This window comes from Bos indicus, chromosome 26 (assembly GCF_029378745.1).
Source record: "Bos indicus isolate NIAB-ARS_2022 breed Sahiwal x Tharparkar chromosome 26, NIAB-ARS_B.indTharparkar_mat_pri_1.0, whole genome shotgun sequence".
NCBI lineage: Eukaryota > Metazoa > Chordata > Mammalia > Artiodactyla > Bovidae > Bos > Bos indicus.
The window spans coordinates 22,874,168-22,893,457 of NC_091785.1; the positions used below are offsets into that span (position 1 = coordinate 22,874,168).

General features: G+C 40.5%; 1 protein-coding gene across 11 annotated transcripts in view; it reads left to right on the forward strand.

Annotated features, from left to right (window-relative positions):
• GBF1 (golgi brefeldin A resistant guanine nucleotide exchange factor 1) overlaps positions 1–19,290 on the forward strand; it is a 124,588-nt gene that overhangs the window by 78,697 nt on the left and 26,601 nt on the right. For all 11 annotated transcript variants that reach the window (XM_070780721.1, XM_070780714.1, XM_070780717.1 and 8 more), the window contains one exon: positions 15,379–15,510. In XM_070780721.1, coding sequence (XP_070636822.1) covers positions 15,379–15,510 — 132 coding nt within the window. The remainder of the gene's footprint in view (positions 1–15,378; positions 15,511–19,290) is intronic.

Genomic DNA, 19,290 nt, shown 5'->3' on the forward strand with positions numbered 1-19,290 from the left:
AGAAAACGGCAAGGCAGAGTAAAGGACCACAGCAGCTCTGGTTTGCCTGTATGTTACAACCTAATTGCTTTCCTTTCAATATGGGCCAATTTCCTCTAGAAGGAAGAGAACTAGTGGTTAGAGTTGATACGCATTAAACTTGGGCTCTCAGTAAGACAGATGGATCAGTGTGTCCTCCGGCCTCTGCGCTATGTTTGAGGCTGCTCCCTGTGGGCCTTGTTTAGCCCTGCCAGCCTTGTTAAAGGAGCCTCACTCTTCCCTCTTGGATTAGGAATGAATGTGGGCAAACCTGAAGCTTCATTTGTATGGCAGTCATAAAATCAGTGTTAGTCACTGGTTAGGAAGAAGAAAGGTACAGGAGAAACTTCAATTCTAGGATAGTTAAGTTTTACATTTTTATTTGCCATCTGTGTTATGCAGTTAATATATCTAATAGTAAACCCATAGCAATAGCATAGTATAATGTTTAAGAACATAGTCCAGAACAGACCTGGATTTGAATTCTACCTGTTCCACTTATTGTGTGACTTTGGGCAAGTCATTTAACCTCATAGAGGCTTGGTTTTCTTATCTGTAAAATGGGAACAGTAATATTATTCCTCAGGGCTATTCAGTTCAGATCAGTTCAATTGCTCAGTCGTGTCCGACTCTGTGACCCCGTGGACTGGAGCATGCCAGGCTTCCCTGTCCATCACCAATTCCCAGAGCTTGCTCAAACTCATGTCCATTGAGTTGGTGATGCCATCCAACCATCTCATCCTCTGTCATCCTCTTCTCCTCCTGCCTTCAATCTTTCCCAGCATCAGGGTCTTTTCTAATGAGTCAGTTCTTCACATCGCTGGCCAAAGTATTGGAGCTTCAGCTTCAGCATCAGTCCCTCCAACAAATATTCAGGGTTGATTTCCTTTAGGATTGACTGGTTTGATCTCCTTGCAGTCCAAGGGACTCTCAAGAGTCTTCTCCAACACCACAGTTCAAAATGGAAAGATAAACATTATCTACATAAGATAATTAGTTTAGTATGTAGCTGTTGCTGATGTCTGAGGCTGCTTAAGGTTGTTGTCCTGAGCAATGGAATTGGATTCTTCTTGTGTGTCGTATAGATAGCAGCTCCTAGCAGCAAGCTAAACTGGTTATTTAACAGTTTAAATAACTGTTTAACTGTAAATAATATTTAACTGGTTATTAATGTCCAAGGTGGGAAGCTCATTCTTCTTTCAATCAGTATTATGTATCATATTGAAGAAAGTCATCCAGTAAATTAAAAGTATTTTCCCATGTGTGCGCTGCCTTTTAAGTTTCTATCTTACCTTCTGAAAGTGAAGGCTAAATTTGACATCAGGCAGACCACGGTGGTCCTACTCAACAAGGAGGAGCTTATAAAAGTGAGGATTTCCGGAGCAGAGATATTTGGGAAATAGCCTGCTTTGGCTCTATATGCTGTCAAGAGATTTCAATCTGAAAAAAATAATCTTCTTTTCTATCCTCTCCCTAAGGAGAGATGGACCTGCTGTAGAGACAGAGGTGACCCAGGTCCTGACAAGGTGTTTGAGCCAGAGAACATATGTAAATACCAAAAACTCTTTTCTTTTTGATCATTTTGAACATTTGGAGGCCAGATGTCTACGGAAGAAGGAGAGTAGTTTTTATGTCATCTCTGCTAGCCTGAAAAATGAATACTTCTCAAGGGGTTTTTAAAGGGCGAAGTGTTAAACATAATTTGCCTTTCTTAGTGTAAGGTGGTTTGTACCATGTAGGCTCTAGGTAGACCCATAGACTCACCTTGTACCTGGATGTGGTAGTGATTACGCTATCACTGTACTTTAACAACAAAAAACCTTTAAATTTCTTTTTGGCTGTGCCGGGTCTTCGTTGCTGGTTTTGGAGGCAGGGGCTGCTCTCTAGTTGTACTTGGGCTCCTCACCAGGATGGCTTCTCTTGTTGTAGAGCACAGGCTCAGAAGTTGTGCACACGCTTAGTTGCTCCATGGCATATGGGATCCTTCCAGATCAGGGATGAAACCTGTGGTCTCCTGGGTTGGCAGGTGGATACTTTAGCACTAAGCCGCCAGGGAGCCTTCATACTTTGTTTCTTAAAGGGTCATAATATCAGAGATAATCTGCCTCCCACCCCCAATGCAGTCTGAAGGCACTTTGAGAAACTAAGCATTTGTTTGAAAATAGGAAACAGATCTGGGAAACTACTGGATGATATCTAGAAAAAGAGGATCCACTCTCAGGAGCTTAGACAAACAAACCAGGCTTGCTTTTCCCCCAGGCTACCTTTGTAGCAGACTGTCTACATTCATGTTTATTTATTCCCAAACTGTACTTTGTCTTTAGAATAAGCTTGGAGGGTCTAAAGGGAGCCTTAAAGAATTTCATTAAACTGTGTACTCCTACCACCATCTTTCCCGGGAAAACCCTGTGGATGAGAAAACTATGGCCCAAAGAAGTGAAGTGTTTGCCCAAGGTCACATATAGTGACAGACCAAGACTGGGCATAGCACTTTTGGTTTGTTTGTTTGTTTCTCTTGTTGTATGGGACAGGGTTGCAAATGGTTATCAGGGTTTAACCCTTAAGCCCAGACTAGGTAATTTTCTGAGAGCTGCTCTTTGGCAGCCTTCTCTCAAATCAGATCTTGAAATCAAGCCTAAATCCCCACCTAACCTTTCAAGGCTGGAAATAAAGGTGTGGCAGATATTTCAGAGGCTTCTGGCTCCACCAAAGTTTAGTTTGGACCACACTACTCCTGATGTCCCCTAGTGACCAAAGAGTACAGCTCTTTCCTATGAACTTACAGTTTCTCAAAAATTCCATTTGTAGCTCATTCTCAATCTTACTTTGACTTTTACAAGAAATATTCCTAGGTATAGCTTAGAGAAGTAGAATATGAGGACCTGGACTTCCCTGGTGGTCCAGCGATTAAGACTCTGCTTCCACTGCAGGGGACATCAGTTTAATCTCTGGTGGGGAAACTAAAATCCTGCATGGCACACCAAAAAAAAAAAAAAAAATAGGAGGATCTAACACTTTCCCCTAAAATGGAATGTGCAGGCATAGACATAAAAGCCCAGAACCAGAGAGCTTTTTATGCTCAAATAATTCTGTCCTATGTCTCTGGATACAGAAATGTCAAGTGGGGTAAATGAACTAGACTTCTGTTTTTATCATGCTCTGATTCATTAGTCTGTTATACATGATCTACCTTGTGAATGATGATATTCTGTCTCCAGGAACATGAGCCAATATTTGCAGGATGAAGAGTTAGGATGGGAGCAGGCTGGTGACCTTCTAGAAAGCAAGAAGGGAGAAGTAGGCTCTGAGAGCAAAAGGGGTCGAGACAAGCATTTCTGAAGTCAAATGGTGTTGAAATAATATACCGCGGGAGTTTTTCCTTGTCAGCGTAATCCAATTGAGAATGCCCAACCGTCCCTGATAAGAGTCACTCAGGAGTAAAGAGCTTCACTACCAGGGAAAGCAGCTTATGTGTGCATTTTGGCTCAGGAATGTGCCAGCCCAATGCTGGCCAAATGAGAAAAGGCTGCTGCAGGCTGGAGAACATACGCCTCCTGGGAGGATGGTGACTGCTCCCTTGTATGCTGAGAAGAGATTGTTCCCTTTTGTCTAAGGGCAGTGCATAGCACCACATGTTGAGGCCTTTGACATAGATTATCAGAAAAGGTATCAGCTCTGATGTGGGAAGATAAAACAGTGTCACTATTCATCTCCTTTTGGACAGGCCCCTGCATCATCTGAGAAGACAAAAGACTTAGGAGTCATCTACAGATTCTCGACTTGACTTTAGGCCAAACTGAGACTTACCTGTTAATGCTATAATATAGGGAGGTGAGAGCCCTGTTCACTGATGTTGAGCAGAGTAAGAGCAGAACACCATCAAGAAACCTCTGGAGATTCAGTTTGCTTTGTGTTCAAGTGGCCTACAGCTTCTCCAGAAATAGTTTAATAAGTCTTGTTTGATTATTCTTACTGGGCACTGACTGACTAGAAGTTGGACCTGGACTTGATTTGAGAAGCAGGTGGCCTAGTCCTCAAAGGATCCCAAGTGTTCTTTCTCCAATGGGAGTTGAATTCCCCCTCTTCCTTGTTCAGTTCAGTTCAGTCACTCAGTCATGTCTGGCTCTTTGTGACCCCATGGACTGCAGCACACCAGGCCTTGCTGTCCATCACCAACTCCCAGAGTTTACTCAAACTCATGCCCATTGAGTTGGAGATGCCATCCAACCATCTCATCCTCTGTTGTCCCCTTCTCCTCCCACCTTCGATCTTTGCCAGTATCAGGGTCTTTTCAAATGAGTCAGTTCTTCGCATCAGGTGGTCAGAGTATTGGTTTTTGAGCTTCAGCATCAGTCCTATTGAGGACTGATTTCCTTTAGGATTGACTGGCTGATGTCCTTGCAGTCCAAGGGACTCTCAAGAGTCTTCTCCAACACCACAGTTCAAAAGCATCAATTCTTTGGCGCTCAGCTTTCTTTATAGTCCCAACTCTCACATCCCTATATGACTACTGGAAAAACCATAGCTTTGACTCAACAGACCTTTGTTGGTAAAGTAATGTCTCTGCTTTTTAATATGCTGTCTAGGTTGGTCTTAGCTTTTCTTCCAAGGAGCAAGCATCTTTTAATTTCATGGCTGCAGTCACCTCTTCCTTGTACCCATTCCTTTTTTATCTTCCCATCTTAGAACATGAATTAGTCACCTTCAGAGCACCCCTCTACCTGATCTGCACTCTGTTTACTGAACTGTTTGTGCCTTGAGGTTGACAGCCTTCCAGGGTGGGAATTTTGGCTACTTGGCCAGGGGTGTCAGATGTCTCCTTGGTTGTGAAATTACTCAGCCTGCTTACTATGAGCAGCATCATGGCACCTTTTCCCTGAAGGACTCAGGCAGTCTTCGTACTCTTCCAAAGAAGATCTAGACAATTGAATCTCAATTCCTGGGCAGAATGAACCAGAAGATAGAACACCAGATATTTTTCTTTTCTGGATTCATAGGAAGCAGTAGAGTTGAATCAGCAGTTCAAACTAGAGGTCAAAACTCCAGTTCTGCCTAGACCAGATTTTCTTGGGAAAGTGATTTCAATGTACCATCATTCTCTTTTTTTGGAAGAGTAGGGGAATGAAGGTGATAGTGAAGGTTCCTGGTGGGTTCTTTAAAAAGTCCAGCCCTTTTAGTTTTCCATCACTAAATTTCCATAAAGCATGACTCACAGAATGGAAATGCTGGAATGGATGTATTGTAGCAATCAGATTCCAACTATAATCTGACATATGAGCTTAGGTATCATATGCCTGGTTATTAGTAGGAGTGAGACTAATGATTCCTTGTCCGTTGACTGGATTGTATATTTTGTGAGGGTCACATCCAGAGAGTTTTTCGTGGGACGTTGTCCAAGCCTCTGTATGGTGTCATTCCTGCCCCCTCAAAGTCTCTCAATGCCACATTGAGCTCTTTCCTCTTAAGAAGCACAAGGTTAGCAAGTCAGATCTAACAGTATATAAAAATAATTAATATACTAAGTCTGATGAGGTTAATCCTGGGAATAACAGGCTGATTCAATATCTGAAAATCAATTAATCTACCATATTAACTATCTAAAGAAAAAGAATCACCTGATCATATCAGTTGTTGAAGAAAAGGCATCTGACAATAAAACATCCATTTTTGATCATGAACATCTACAAAAACTTATGGCTAATAACATACTTCACAATGAAACACTGAATGCATTTATCCTAAAATTGGGAATAAAACAAGATAGCTACTTTTATAGTACTAGAAATCCTAACTAATAGTGAGACAAGAAGAGGAAATAAAAGGCATGTAAATTGAAAGGAAAGAAACGGGGACCTCCCTGGTGGCCCATGCTTTTAATGCAGGGGGCCTGGGTTTGATCCCTGCTCAGAGAGCTAGGTCCCACATGCCACAACTAAGACCCGGCACAGCCAAATAAATAAATATTTTTAAAAAGAAAGAAAACGGTCACTATTTGCAGAAAACATAATTGTCTATGTAGAAAACCCCAAGGAAGCTACCCCTCCCCACAAAAAAATCCTAGAATGAATAACCGAATTTAGTAAGGTCACAGGATACAAGGTCAACAGACAGGGATCAATCACATTTCTATATTCTAACAATGAACATCTGGAAACTGAAAATTAAAACACATACTACTTACAAATATGCCAAATAAAATTAAATACTTATGTATAAATCTAAAAAAACATGTATAGAACCTGTATGCTGAAAATTGCAGTACACTGATGAAAAATATCAAGAAGTAGTGACTACGCAGACACACCGTGTGCATGGATCAGTAGGCACAACATAATAAAGGGGTCATTTCATCTCCAAGTGGGACTATAGACTCAGTGCAGTTCCTGTAAAACTTCCAAGATTCTTTTTGCAAAAACAGACAAGTTTACCATGTTAAAATGGAAAGAAAGAAGAGCTAGAATACTGGAAATACTGGAAACAGTACTAAAAAAAAGAAGTAAATTGGAAGAATCACACCACCTGATTTTAAGATTTAGAATATAGCTGTAGTAATCAAGAGAGTATGATATTGTCACAGAGATTGACACACAGATGAGTAGAACAGAACAGAGAACTCAGAATAGACAAACAAGTAAGGCCACCTGATTTTTTAAAAATTGTATTGAAGTATAGTCAATTTATAATGTGTTAATTTCTGCTATACAACTAAGTGATTCAGTTATACATACATATATATATATATATTCTCTTCATACTCTTTTCCATTATGGCTTATCACAGGATATTGAATGTAGTTCCCTATGCTATACAGTAGGAGCTTGTTGTTTATTCATCCTGTATATAATAGTTTGCATCTGCTAATCCCAAACTCTCAGTCCCTACCTCCCCCACCCACTCCCTCTTGTTAACCACAAGTCTGTTCTCCGTGTATCTGTAAGTCCAATTTTGTTTCTTAGATCTGTTCATTTGTGTAGTATTTAGATTCCATATATAAGTGATATATTATGGTATTTGTCTTTCTCTTTTTGACTTATTTCTTATGATAATTTCTAGATCCATCCATCCATAATGCCTTATATATTTACACCACAACTTCTTTTTATTTTTAACTATTTATTTTGTATTGGAGTATAGATGATTAATATGCTAGACAGCATGTTAAAAAGCAGAGACATTACTTTGCCAACAAAGGTCTGTCTAGTCAAAACTATGGTTTTTCCAGTAGTCATATAGGGATGTGAGAGTTGGACTGTAAAGAAAGCTGGGCAGTGAAGAATTGATGCTTTTGAACTGTGGTGTTGGAGAAGACTCTTGAGAGTCCCTTGGACTGCAAGGAGATCCAGCCAGTCAATCCTAAAGGAGATCAGTCCTGAATATTCATTGGAAAGGACTGATGCTGAAGCTGAAACTCCAATCTTTTGGCCACCTGATGCAAAGAACTGACTCATTTGAAAAGACCCTGATGCTCGGAAAGATTGAAGGCGGGAGGAGAAGGGGACCACAGGGGATGAGAAGGTTGGATGGCATCACCAACTCAATGGACATGGGTTTGAGTAAACTCTAGGAGTTGGTGATGGACAGGGAGGCCTGGCATGCTGCAGTCCATGGGGTTGCAAAGAGTCAGACACGACTGAGTGACTGACTGAACTGATAGATGATTAACAATGTTGTGATAGTTTCAGGTGGACAGCAAAGAGACTCAGCCATACATATACACGTATCCATTCTCTCCCAAACTCTGCTCCCATCCAAGCTGCCACATAACATTGAGCAGAGTTTGATATGCTATACAGTAGGTCCGTGTTAGTTATCCATGTAAAATGTAACAGTGTGTACATGTCTATCCCAGACTCCCTATCTCTTCCCCCATCCTTTCTCCCTGGCAACCATAAGTTCATTCTCTAAGTCTCTTGAGTTTCTTTCTGTTTTGTAAGTAAGTTCATTTGTGTCATGTCATTTTAGAGTCCACATGTAAGGGATGTTATACAATATTTTTTCTTCTCTGTCTGACTTGCTTCACTCAGTATGACAATCTCTAGGTTTATCCATGTTGCTGCAAATGGCATTATTTCATTCTTTTTAATGGCTGAGTGATATTCCAATGCATATATTTACCGTATCTTCTTTATCCATTCCTCTGTGGATGGACATATAGGTTGTGTCTTGTCTTGGCTGTTGTAAATAGTGCTGCTGTGAACATAGGGGTGTGTGTATCTTTTTAAGTTATAGTTTTATCAGGGTATATGAGGAATGGGATTGCTGGATCATAGTCTACTCTAATTTTAGTTTTTTGAGGGACTTCCATACTGTTCTCCGTAATGGCTGCACCAATTTACATTCCCACAAACAGTGTAGGAGGGTTCCCTTTTCTTCACAACCTCTCTAGTGTTTATTATTTGTAGACTTTTTAAAGGTGGCCATTTTCACTGGTATGAGGTGGTACCTCATTGTATTTTTGATTTGCATTTCTGTAACTAGCAGTGATGAACATCTTTTCCTGTGCCTATTGGCCATCTGTATGTCTTCTTTGAAAGTATCTGTTTAGGTCTCCTGCCCATTTTTCGATGGGGTTGTTTGGTTTTTTGTTATTTAATTATAGGACTTGTTTGTATAATTTGGAAATTAAGTCCTTGTCAGGTGCACCATTTGTAAATATTTCCTCCCAGTCCGTAGATTGTCTTTTCCTTCCATTTATGGTTTCCTTTGCTGTGTGAAAGCTTGTACGTTTAATTAGGACCCATTTGTTTATTTTTTCTTTTGTTTCTATTGCCTTGGGAGATGGATCTAGGAAAACATTGGTATGATTTTTGTCAGAGAATGTTTTGCCTGTGTTATCTTCTAGATGTTTTATGGTGTTTTAAGTCTTTGAGCTATTTTTTAGTTTATTTTTGTGTATGGTGTGAGGCTGTGTTCTAGCTTCATTGATTTACATGTGGCTGTCCAACTTCACCAACTGTTTGCTGAAGAAACTGTCCACCCATTGTATATTCTTTTTCCTTTTCAAAGATTTATTGTCCATAAGTGTATGAGTATATTTCTGGGTTTTTTATGCTCTTACATTGATTCATATATCTGTATTTTTGCCAATACCAAGCTATCTTGAGTACTCTTAGCTTTGTAGTCGGAGAAGGCAATGGCACCCCACTCCAGTACTCTTGCCTGGAAATCCCATGGACGGAGGAGCCTGATAGGCTGCAGTCCATGGGGTCGCAAAGAGTCGGACACTACTGAGCGACTTCATTTTCACTTTTCACTTTCACTTTTCACTTTCATGCATTGGAGAAGGAGATGGCAACCCACTCCAGTATTCTTGCCTGGAGAATCCCAGGGACGGGAGAGCCTGGTGAGCTGCCATCTATGGGGTCGCACAGAGTCATACACGACTGAAGCGACTTAGCAGCAGCAGCAGCTTTGTAGTATTCTGTGAAGTCTGAGAGGGTTATGTCTCCTGCTTTGTTCTTTTCCCCCAGGACTACTTTCACAATTCTGGATCTTTTATAATTCCATATAAATTTTAGTTCTGTGAAAAATATCATGGGTATTTTGATAGGTATTACATTTAACCTATTGATTGATAAGGCCAGTTGAATTTTGACAAAGGTGCAAAGACAACTCAATGAAGAAAGGATTTTTTTTTTTTTTTTCAACAAATGCTGTTGGGACAACAGAACATCATATGCACAAAAAAAAGAACCACTTTCATATGAAGCTCATCAGTCAGTCAGTTTAGTCACTCAGTCACGTCTGACACTTTGCCACCCCGTGAACCGAAGCACGCCAGGCCTCCCTGTCCATCACCAACTCCCGGAGTTTGCCCAAACCCATGTCCATTGAGTCGGTGATGCCATCCAACCATCTCATCCTCTGTCGTCACCTTCTCCTCCCACTTTCAATCTTTCCCAGCATCAGGGTCTTTTCAAATGAGTCAGCTCTTCGCATCAGGTGGCCAAAGTATTGGAATTTCAGCTGCAGCATCAGTCCTTCCAATGCACACCCAGGACTGATCTCCTTTAGAATGGACTGGTTGGATCTCTTTGCAGTCCAAGGGACTCTCAAGAGTCTTCTCCAACACCACAGTTCAAAAGCATCAATTCTTCGGCGCTCAGCTTTCTTCACAGTCCAACTCTCACATCCATACATGACCACTGGAAGAACCATAGCCTTGACTAGATGGACCTTTGTTGACAAAGTAATGTCTCTGCTTTTTAATATGCTGTCTAGGTTAGTCATAACTTTCCTTCCTAGAAGTAAGTGTCTTTTAATTTCATGGCTGCAATCACCATCTGCAGTGATTTTGGAGCCCCCCAAAATAAAATCAGCCACTGTTTCCCCATCTGTTTGCCATGAAGTGATGGGACCGGATGCCGTGATCTTTATTTTCTGAATTCATGAGCTTTAAGCCAACTTTTTCACTCTCCTCTTTCACTTTCATCAAGAGGCACTTTAGTTCTTCTTCACTGTCTGCCATAAAGGTGGTGTCATCTGCATATCTGAGGTTATTGATATTTCTCCTGGCAATCTTGATTCTAGCTTGTGCTTCCTCCAGCCCAGCATTTCTCATGATGTACTCTGCATAGAAGTTAAATAAGCAGGGTGACAATATACAGCCTTGACGTACTCCTTTTCCTATTTGGAACCAGTCTGTTGTTCCGTGTCCAGTTCTAACTGTTGCTTCCTGACCTGCATATAGGTTTCTCAAGAGGCAGGTCAGGTGGTCTGGTAGTCCCATCTTTTGAAGAATTTTCCAGTTTATTGTGATCCACATAGTCAGCGGCTTTGGCATAGTCAATAAAGCAGAAATAGATGTTTTTCTGGAACTCTCTTGCTTTTTCGATGATCCAGCGGATGTTGGCAATTTGATCTCTGGTTCCTCTGCCTTTTCTAAAACCAGCTTGAACATCTGAAAGTTCGTGGTTCATGTATTGTTGAAGCCTGGCTTGGAGAATTTTGAGCATTGCTTTACTAGTGTGTGAGATGAGTGCAATTGTGGGGTCGTTTGAGCATTCTTTGAGATTGCCTTTCTTTGGGATTGGAATGAAAAGTGACCTTTTCCAGTCCCATGGCCACTGCTGAGTTTTCCAAATTTGCTGGCATATTGAGTTCAGCACTTTCCCAGCATCATCTTTCAGGATTTGAAATAGCTCCACTGGAATTCCATCACCTCCACTAGCTTTGTTTGTAGTGATGCTTTCTAAGGCCACTTGCTTCTGTTAGGTCCATACCATTTCTGTCCTTTATTGAGCCCATCTTTGCATGAAATGTTCCCTTGGTATCTCTAATTTTCTTGAAGAGATCTCTAGTTTTTCCCATTCAATTGTTTTCCTCTGTTTCTTTGCACTGATCACTGAGGAAGGCTTTCTTATCTCTCCTTGCTATTGTTTGGAACTCTGCATTCAAATGGGTATATCTTTCCTTTTCTCTTTTGCTTTTTGCTTCTCTTCTTTTCACAGCTATTTGTAAGGCCTCCTCAGACAGCCATTTTGCTTTTTTGAATTTCTTTTTCTTAGGGATGATCTTGTTCCCTGTCTCCTGTACAATGTTATGAACCTCCATCCATAGTTCATCAGGCACTCTGTCTATCAGGTCTAGTCCCTTAAATCTATTTTTCACTTCCACTGTATAATCATAAGGGATTTGACTTTAGGTCATACCTGAATGGTCTAGTGGTTTCCCCTACTTTCTTCAATTTAAGTCTGAATTTGAATCCAGAGTAGGCACTTGTTTAAGTCTCTAAACTCAACAGTAAGAAAACAACTCCATCAAAAAATGGGCAGATGATTTGGACAGACAAATCACCACATGGTGTTTGATGTCACTGGCTATTAGGGAAAGGCAAATTTAACCCACATTGAGATACCACTGCTTACTTACTAGGATGACTTAATAAAAGTACTGAAAATACCAAGCACTAGAGAGGCTGTCGAGAAATCAGAATCCTCATTGCTAGTGGGAATGCAAAATGATATAGGACTCTGGAAAAACAGTTTGGCAGTTTCTTATAAAACCAAACATACACTTATTCTTTTACCCAGAAATCCTACTCCTGGATATTTATCCCAGAGAGATGAAAACCAAAGTTCTTCACACAAAAACCTGTACCCAAATGTTTATAGCGGCTCTATGGACATGAGTTTGGGTGAACTCCGGGAGTTGGTGATGGACAGGGAGGCCTGGAGTGCTGCAGTTCATGGGATTGCAAAGAGTCAGACACGACTGAGCGACTGAACTGAACTAAACTGATGCGTAATTGTCCCAAAATGGAAAAGCCCTGTGTCATTCAGCTAGTGAATGGATAAGCAAATTGTGGTAGAAACATGCAATGGAATACTACTTGGCAGTAAAAAGGGAACAGACTATTGATTTAGGTAGCAGTTTATACAAATCAGCCTGAAAAGGTTATGTACTGTAGGATTCCATTTATATGACCTCTTTGGTAAAACTGTGGTGAGAGACTAGATCAGTGGTTCACGGGAGTTGGGGTAGGAGAGAGGGTGTGATCACACAGGAATAACAGAGGGCGTTTTCTGGGGTGATGAGACTGTTCTGTATTCCAACTGATGCAGTGCTTACAGGGATCTATGTGTATGTAAAAACTCATAGGTATGTGTACTAAAAAAGTCAATTTTACTATAAGATAATTAAAATTAAAAAAAATTTTTTTAAGTACCGAAACAATCTTAACATGCAAATCTCAGCCTAGTTCACACCAAGAACAGCATCCACATGATGCAGCCGAATATCAGACCCTGCCTTCTAAGACTGAGGTCTGAAGACACTGAGATTAGGTTTAAGGGAATGGCCACCTATGAACACGGACCTGAATTCAGAAAAGCCCTTTCCTCTGTGGAAAGGCTAGACTGGCATGGGGAGCCTATTTCTTCTCTCCCTGGGCTTTTCTAACCAATATTAGAAAAAATTTGTTACTGGAGCTTGTTCTTTCGAAACCTTCAGCTGAAGCAGCCCTGCAGAGACAGATCACACTTCCATCAATTTCAAGCCTACTGAGAACAGTAGAGAAACTACTCTTTGGTACATTAAGTCATTTGGCTTTGCAAGCCCACACCGTATGTGTGTGTTAAAATTTATAGGACTCAAAGAGTCAGTTTTAACGAATTAAAAAAATTTAAAAACAAACAAAAAGAAGCAGAATGTACTTGGCCCTGAAAGTGTCAAATGCTGGTTGTAAAATTGCCCACGTCTTTGACTACAAAGCAAATACAGGTATAGCAACTGGGTGAATGCTCAGAAAAACCTGTTCCCTATCCTACATCTCAAAAGATTTTTTTCCCTTTAACAGTTTCATATCTCAAATATTCCCAACCTGACTATTTTTTTTAATGACAAACCAAATTGTATGTAATAGAGTTGTGTTCCTAAAGCAGCAGAACTAGATGACTTTAATTTTCTCAGTCTGCTTTTTAAAGGTATTTTATATGTTTCACGTTTTCCAAATATTTCTATTCCTTACGTCTCAACCCTTTACCATCTTACACACACACACAAAGGTTTTTCTCTAGGCTTTTTCTGCAGATTGTATATCTCTTGGTGGGGGTAACGGGGGATGAGAAGCAGGTTTTATACAGCTGATGTGATCACTATACAGACAAGCTTGGAAAATGCTACCCAATCTGCCAATTAATTAAAGCATTAATCTGCGGAGCAGCCGGGCCAGGGAATATTTACCCTGAGAGGGGTGTGGTAGGAATTGAGTCGGAAGCTCCCTGTATTTGCATGAAAATGGAGGTGCTTAGGAAACCCAGCTTCCTTTTGTCTCTAAAGGTGGGGCAGCCCTTATCCAGTCCCTAAGTCTTTCTAGCCTATTTAGGAATCCTTTTAGGAAGCTAGTGTCTGATGTATGATAGCACTGTAGAAAAACAAAAATTAAACCCCAGGCATAGTAGGGTAGTGAGCAAGTCCAGTATAGAGTAGCTTCTTAGACCTGGGATGAAACCTAAATTCAGGAGTTTGTGCTGATAATTAAGTAGAATAGATGTAATGTTTTTGCAGGGTTTAGAACCATATGTTTGGGTTCAAATTCCAGCTCTGCTTCTTACTAGCTGTGTGATTTGGGGTCAGTCATGTCTTGTCTGAGCCTTATTTTTTTCATCTATAAAATAAAGATCATGAATTGCCTCATCATCTCAAGGTAGTTAGCCCTCTGCTTACTGTAGATTGAAAGAAGGCTGGAGAGTGATTAGGACCTTTTGGTCCAGTTCAGTAGCTCAGTGGTGTCTGACTCTTTGTGACCCCATGGTCACGCCATGGGGTAAGCACGCCAGGCTTCCTTGTCCATTACCAACTCCCGGAGCTTGCTCAAACTCATATCCATCAAATTGGTGATGCCATCCAACCATCTCATCCTCTGTTGTCCCCTTCTCCTTCTCCTCCTGCCTTCAATCTTTCCCAGCATCAGGGTCTTTTCCAATGAGTCAATTCTTTGCATCAGGTGGCCAAAATATTGGAGTTTCAGCCTCAACATCACTCCTTCCAATGAATATTCAAGACTGATTTCCTTTAAGATTGACTGGTTTGATCTCCTTGCATTCTAAGGGACTCTCAAGAGTCTTCTCCAACACCACAGTTCAAAAGCATCAATTCTTCGGCGCTCAGCTTTCTTCACAGTCCAACTTTCACATCTACACATGACCACTGGAAAAACCATAGCTTTGTCTAGACAGACCTCTGTCGGCAAAGTAATGTCCTGCTTTTTAATATGCTGTCTAGGTTGGCCATAGATTATAAACTGCCTCCAACACAGCCTTTTGTTCTTTTTAAAGTTATTTTTCAGCAAGGGACTATAAACCACAAGTTTCCCCCTCAACTTCCTGGGATGTGCTGCATTGAGAAGTGAGCTTGATTATAACTACAAAAGACCTGAAGACAGCAGCTCATCCTGAGGTCTCTTTGGCCATGTTGGCTGTCCTCAAGATGAGGTTTACCTGTGTATCCCTGGGGAGGGTGGTGAAATGGACATGAAAAACTGACCCAGCTGTATTGATGATATTAAAGGATTACTGTTAATTTTTAAACTGTGGTTTAAAATATGTGTGTGTGTGTGTGTGTATATGTATATTAAAAACATAAAATTTACCGTCTTAACCATTTTATTGTTAATTTTTAAACATGGTAATGATACTGTGGGTTATTTTTTTTTAAGCTTTTTAATCTTTTAGAGCTACAAACTAAAAATTTTACAGACAAAACAACATAGTGTCTGGAGTTTGATTCCAGATAATCCAGAAGGAGGATGATGGTCCCAGCAACTAAGAACTTTGCCTCACGGCATAGACAAAATGGCCTTTTTCTATGTTTAGTTTCTTGTAAGATGGCACCTCCTCATGCTCGTTTCTTTTCTTCCAGAACTCTCAGAAATTGAGCCCAATGTGTTCCTTCGTCCATTTCTGGAAGTAATTCGCTCTGAAGATACCACTGGCCCTATAACTGGACTTGCACTCACCTCTGTCAACAAGTTCCTGTCCTATGCGCTCATAGGTAAGCACTCGGGCTTTTTTGAGTGACCACACCCTTTCATTTCTTTGCCTTTCCCAGAGTGGTCAGGCTTTAGGCAATGAGCTGGTGATGTTGGAAAGTTTTCCCCAGCTATCTGTTTCCTTGTAGAAAAGAAATAGGATTGTTTTGGTTACTCATCACACTAATTGATTGAGGTTGTACAGAGTGGGGAGTGAGAGGAGGTTTCCTTGGGACTACTGATTTCTTTGTGCTTTGGAGGCATAAAGGATATGATGCCCTTGGAGGTTTGGTTTTAGTTTATCTTTATTTTTCCAGTATAATGTATGATTATTTTAAGAAGATAAATAATAAAGAGGTGACTACAAGAAAAGTTAATGGTCTCTCTCAATGTTCCTCATCCTTCTTTAGGTTAAATGATGTCAACAGGAAGCTTTGAATCTATCTATACCTTTCCATACATGTATATAAATATATATAAAGTTCTACTTCTTTTTAAAAAGAAATAAAAATAGAATGTGAAAAAAAAAAGAAAAAATAGAATTGTGTGCTAAACTTTTTTTCATTTAATAGTATTAAAACAGTGTACGTAATATAATTATCTGATTTATTATTTTCCTTCTAATTTTATTGACTATAATTGTCATATAACATTGTATTAGTTTAAGTTGTACGGTATAATGATTTGATACATGCATATGTTGCAAAATGATTACCATACTTACTTAAGTCCATCACCTCACATAGTAACAAATTTTTTGTGTGATGAGAACTTTTAAGATCTGTTGTCTCAGCAGCTTTCAAACATACAACATAGCATTGTTAACTATAGTCATCATGCTGTACACTACATCCCCAGAACTTACTAATTGTATAACTGGAAGTTTGTATGTTCTTTTTTTATTGTAATAAAATATACATAATATAAAATTTGCCATATTAAAGTATATAATTCAGTGGCATTAACTACATTCACAGTGTTGTACAGCCATCCCCACCATCTGTTTCTCAAACTTTTTCATCATACCAGACAAGAAATTCTAACCATTAAGTAATAATACACCATTTCCCCTACCCCTCAGTCCCTGGTAAGATTTTTTTCTTTTTGGTAGCTGTATAATTTCTATAGTATAGATATAACACAGTTCACTCAATCATTCTCTTACTGGAGAATATTTAATATTTAGGTTGTTTCTGTCTTTTTTTTAGAAAAGATTTATTTCTTTTTGGCTGTGCTGGGTCTTCCTTGCTGCACGTGGGCTTTCGCCAGTTGTGGTGAGCCCAGGCTACTCTCCGTTGTGGTGCACCGGCTTCTCATTGTGATGGCTTCCCTTGTTGGGAAGCAGAGGCCCTAGACACATGGGCACGCTGGCTCAGTCGTTGTGGCATGGGCTTAGTTGCTCAGGGACATGTGGAATCTTCCCAGACCAGGGATCAAATTCATTTCTCCTGCATTGACAGGCGATTCTTAACCACTAGCCTACCAGGGAAGCTCAAATTGTTTCTTATTTTGAGCCATTATCAATAATACTGAAATAAGCTTCCTTGTTCACATAGCTTTATTATAAAATTTCCTTTTGTATGACAGATTCCTGTACTTGAAATTTGAATGTCTTCTCTTTTATTGAGTTGTCTTTGTTTTTCTTATCAGTTTGTAGAAGTTCTTTGTATAGTGAGAATATTAACCCATTATCTATCATAGTGTTACAGATTTCTCTCAATCTAGCCCAAATGTTTTATCTAGTCTATTGTTTGTCTCTGAATTTGTTTATGGTGTATTTTTAAAATTTATTTTTAGTTGATTTTGTCACTCAAAATCCTGAATTCTTTTTCTCATGTTGTCTGCCCATGTGCAGTCGTGAGGAACATAGAACACAGGCAGCTGTCCTTATTTCTAACTAGGGGGACAGGAAAAGTAGAAGCTTAGCAAGAAAGGAAAATGACCTTCAGTTCAAGGCAAGAAAACCCTTTATCTTTTCTAGAAAATTGGATTGTTTAGTTGAAGCATTCAGGATTGGGAGCAAATATGCTGGTGCAGCTAGGTTCTGAATAGGGGCATCAGCTTCTCCAGGCACCGTGGTCCTAGCTTCATACTTGTCCTAAGCAAAAATCAGGCCCAGCTGCTTAGAGCCTTGCCCTGAGCACCACCTGCAGGTCATCTCTCTTCATGGCCTCCAGTAGCTGCCCTCTGTGCCTTTTCCCTCTGCTCTTTTGTCAGTGTTACTGTCTTGCCTTTCTTGGCTTGGCAGGCAGGCTGGTCATTGGAGACCTCAGGCCAGCTGGTCACTGGAGTTTCCTGTGGTGGGAAAAGAGAATGCTGGAGGTGGTGATTGCAGTGGGCATGAGAAAAGGAACAGGAAGGAATGTATGAAAGCCAGAAGGCAAAGGAGATGAGATTGGCAAATTTCCCTGCAGTCTTCTCCAGGGTGGCCGGGAAAGGAGGAGATTCTAAAGAAGAGGTTCTGGAGAAGATAAGGTCTGTTAAGTGGACCAATTTTTTGTTTAGGCTGCCCTTCTTGAAGGAACTGCCCTCCATCTCTCAATCCTGTCATGAAGGTTTCTAGGATTATTTTAGATCCTACTCCAAAGACCAGCCTTTTATTTGGCCCCACACAGCTGCCAGATCAGGATTTGTGTTTCTGATTGCCTGGCTTGTGAGGCCCTGCCTGTGTGGTTCTAAGGACCTGTCACTTGCACTTGCCTTTTTAGAAAATTAAGTTTGCTACTTCATTCAAGCTCAGAGGCTAAGGGCCACAAAAAGATCAGTAGAGCTTAAACCACTTTAACTAGGGAGGTTACTGAAAGAAGGGAAGAAATAAACCCCCAGAAGGTTGTGCAGTGAGAGCAAGGCTGCCATTCACTAGGAGCTCTGAAACACCCACACAGCACCAAGAAGGTCCTGGATTTTCTGAGCAAGGAAAGGTCCTTTTGTGGACTCTGTCCAGCAGGCCTGTGAGAGAGGATTCAGGCAACTGCCTTGAGAGTATAGGATCTTCTGTATTGATTGGGAGAAATATGGAGAGTTGGGTAATAGAAGGAGCTGGGTCACTTCCTCTACTATAGATCATCGTGAAATTGGCTTCCTTCTGCATGACCTCTAAAGTAGCCATTCATGATGCTGAGTAGAGGCATGAAGTAAATAGGACAGTGAGAGTCTTTGACCAGGTATCAGAGACTAACCAGGACGGAAGAGAAAAATGAAAACCAATCACATTGATGAAAGTGTTCTGGCTCATTGTTGGAAGAGAAATGTTCTGTTTTCTCAGCCATCCCCTGAGCTTCAAATTCAGGAACTCCATTATTGTCAGGTACAAGGAAAGAGAATGGAGAATTTCTTCTAATTCCTACACTTTCAAACTAGGAGGTTCTCTTACCTTACACCATGTCACCTCTGGAGCAGTTTTCTCTGTTACTCACAAAGTTTTTGTCATAGTCCCATCTTTTTTTTCCTATTTGTGCCCCCCAAGAACAATCCAGGCTTGCCTGGAGGACCTTTGTAAGCCTTGATGGAAGTCACCTCTTTGTCTACTCCTTATGGGTATTTAAATTATGAATGGGACCAGCTTCCTCCTTGGCAACATTTGTGTTAGCTTCTACCCCTGTGCTAGTTGTCAGAGCTGGCATCTCTCCTCTTATTCACAGTTTAAGGTCTTCTTCTCTCTTGCTTCCCAGTTAGCTAGCCTCCAGTCCTCTTCAGTTTGTCCCCTGTCACTCCTTAATCTTTAGTTAGGGATTCTTGTCCATGACATACTGTTTTTAATAAGCATGAAACCAAAGCAGGAAGTGCTCTCTGATTTGCTGTAA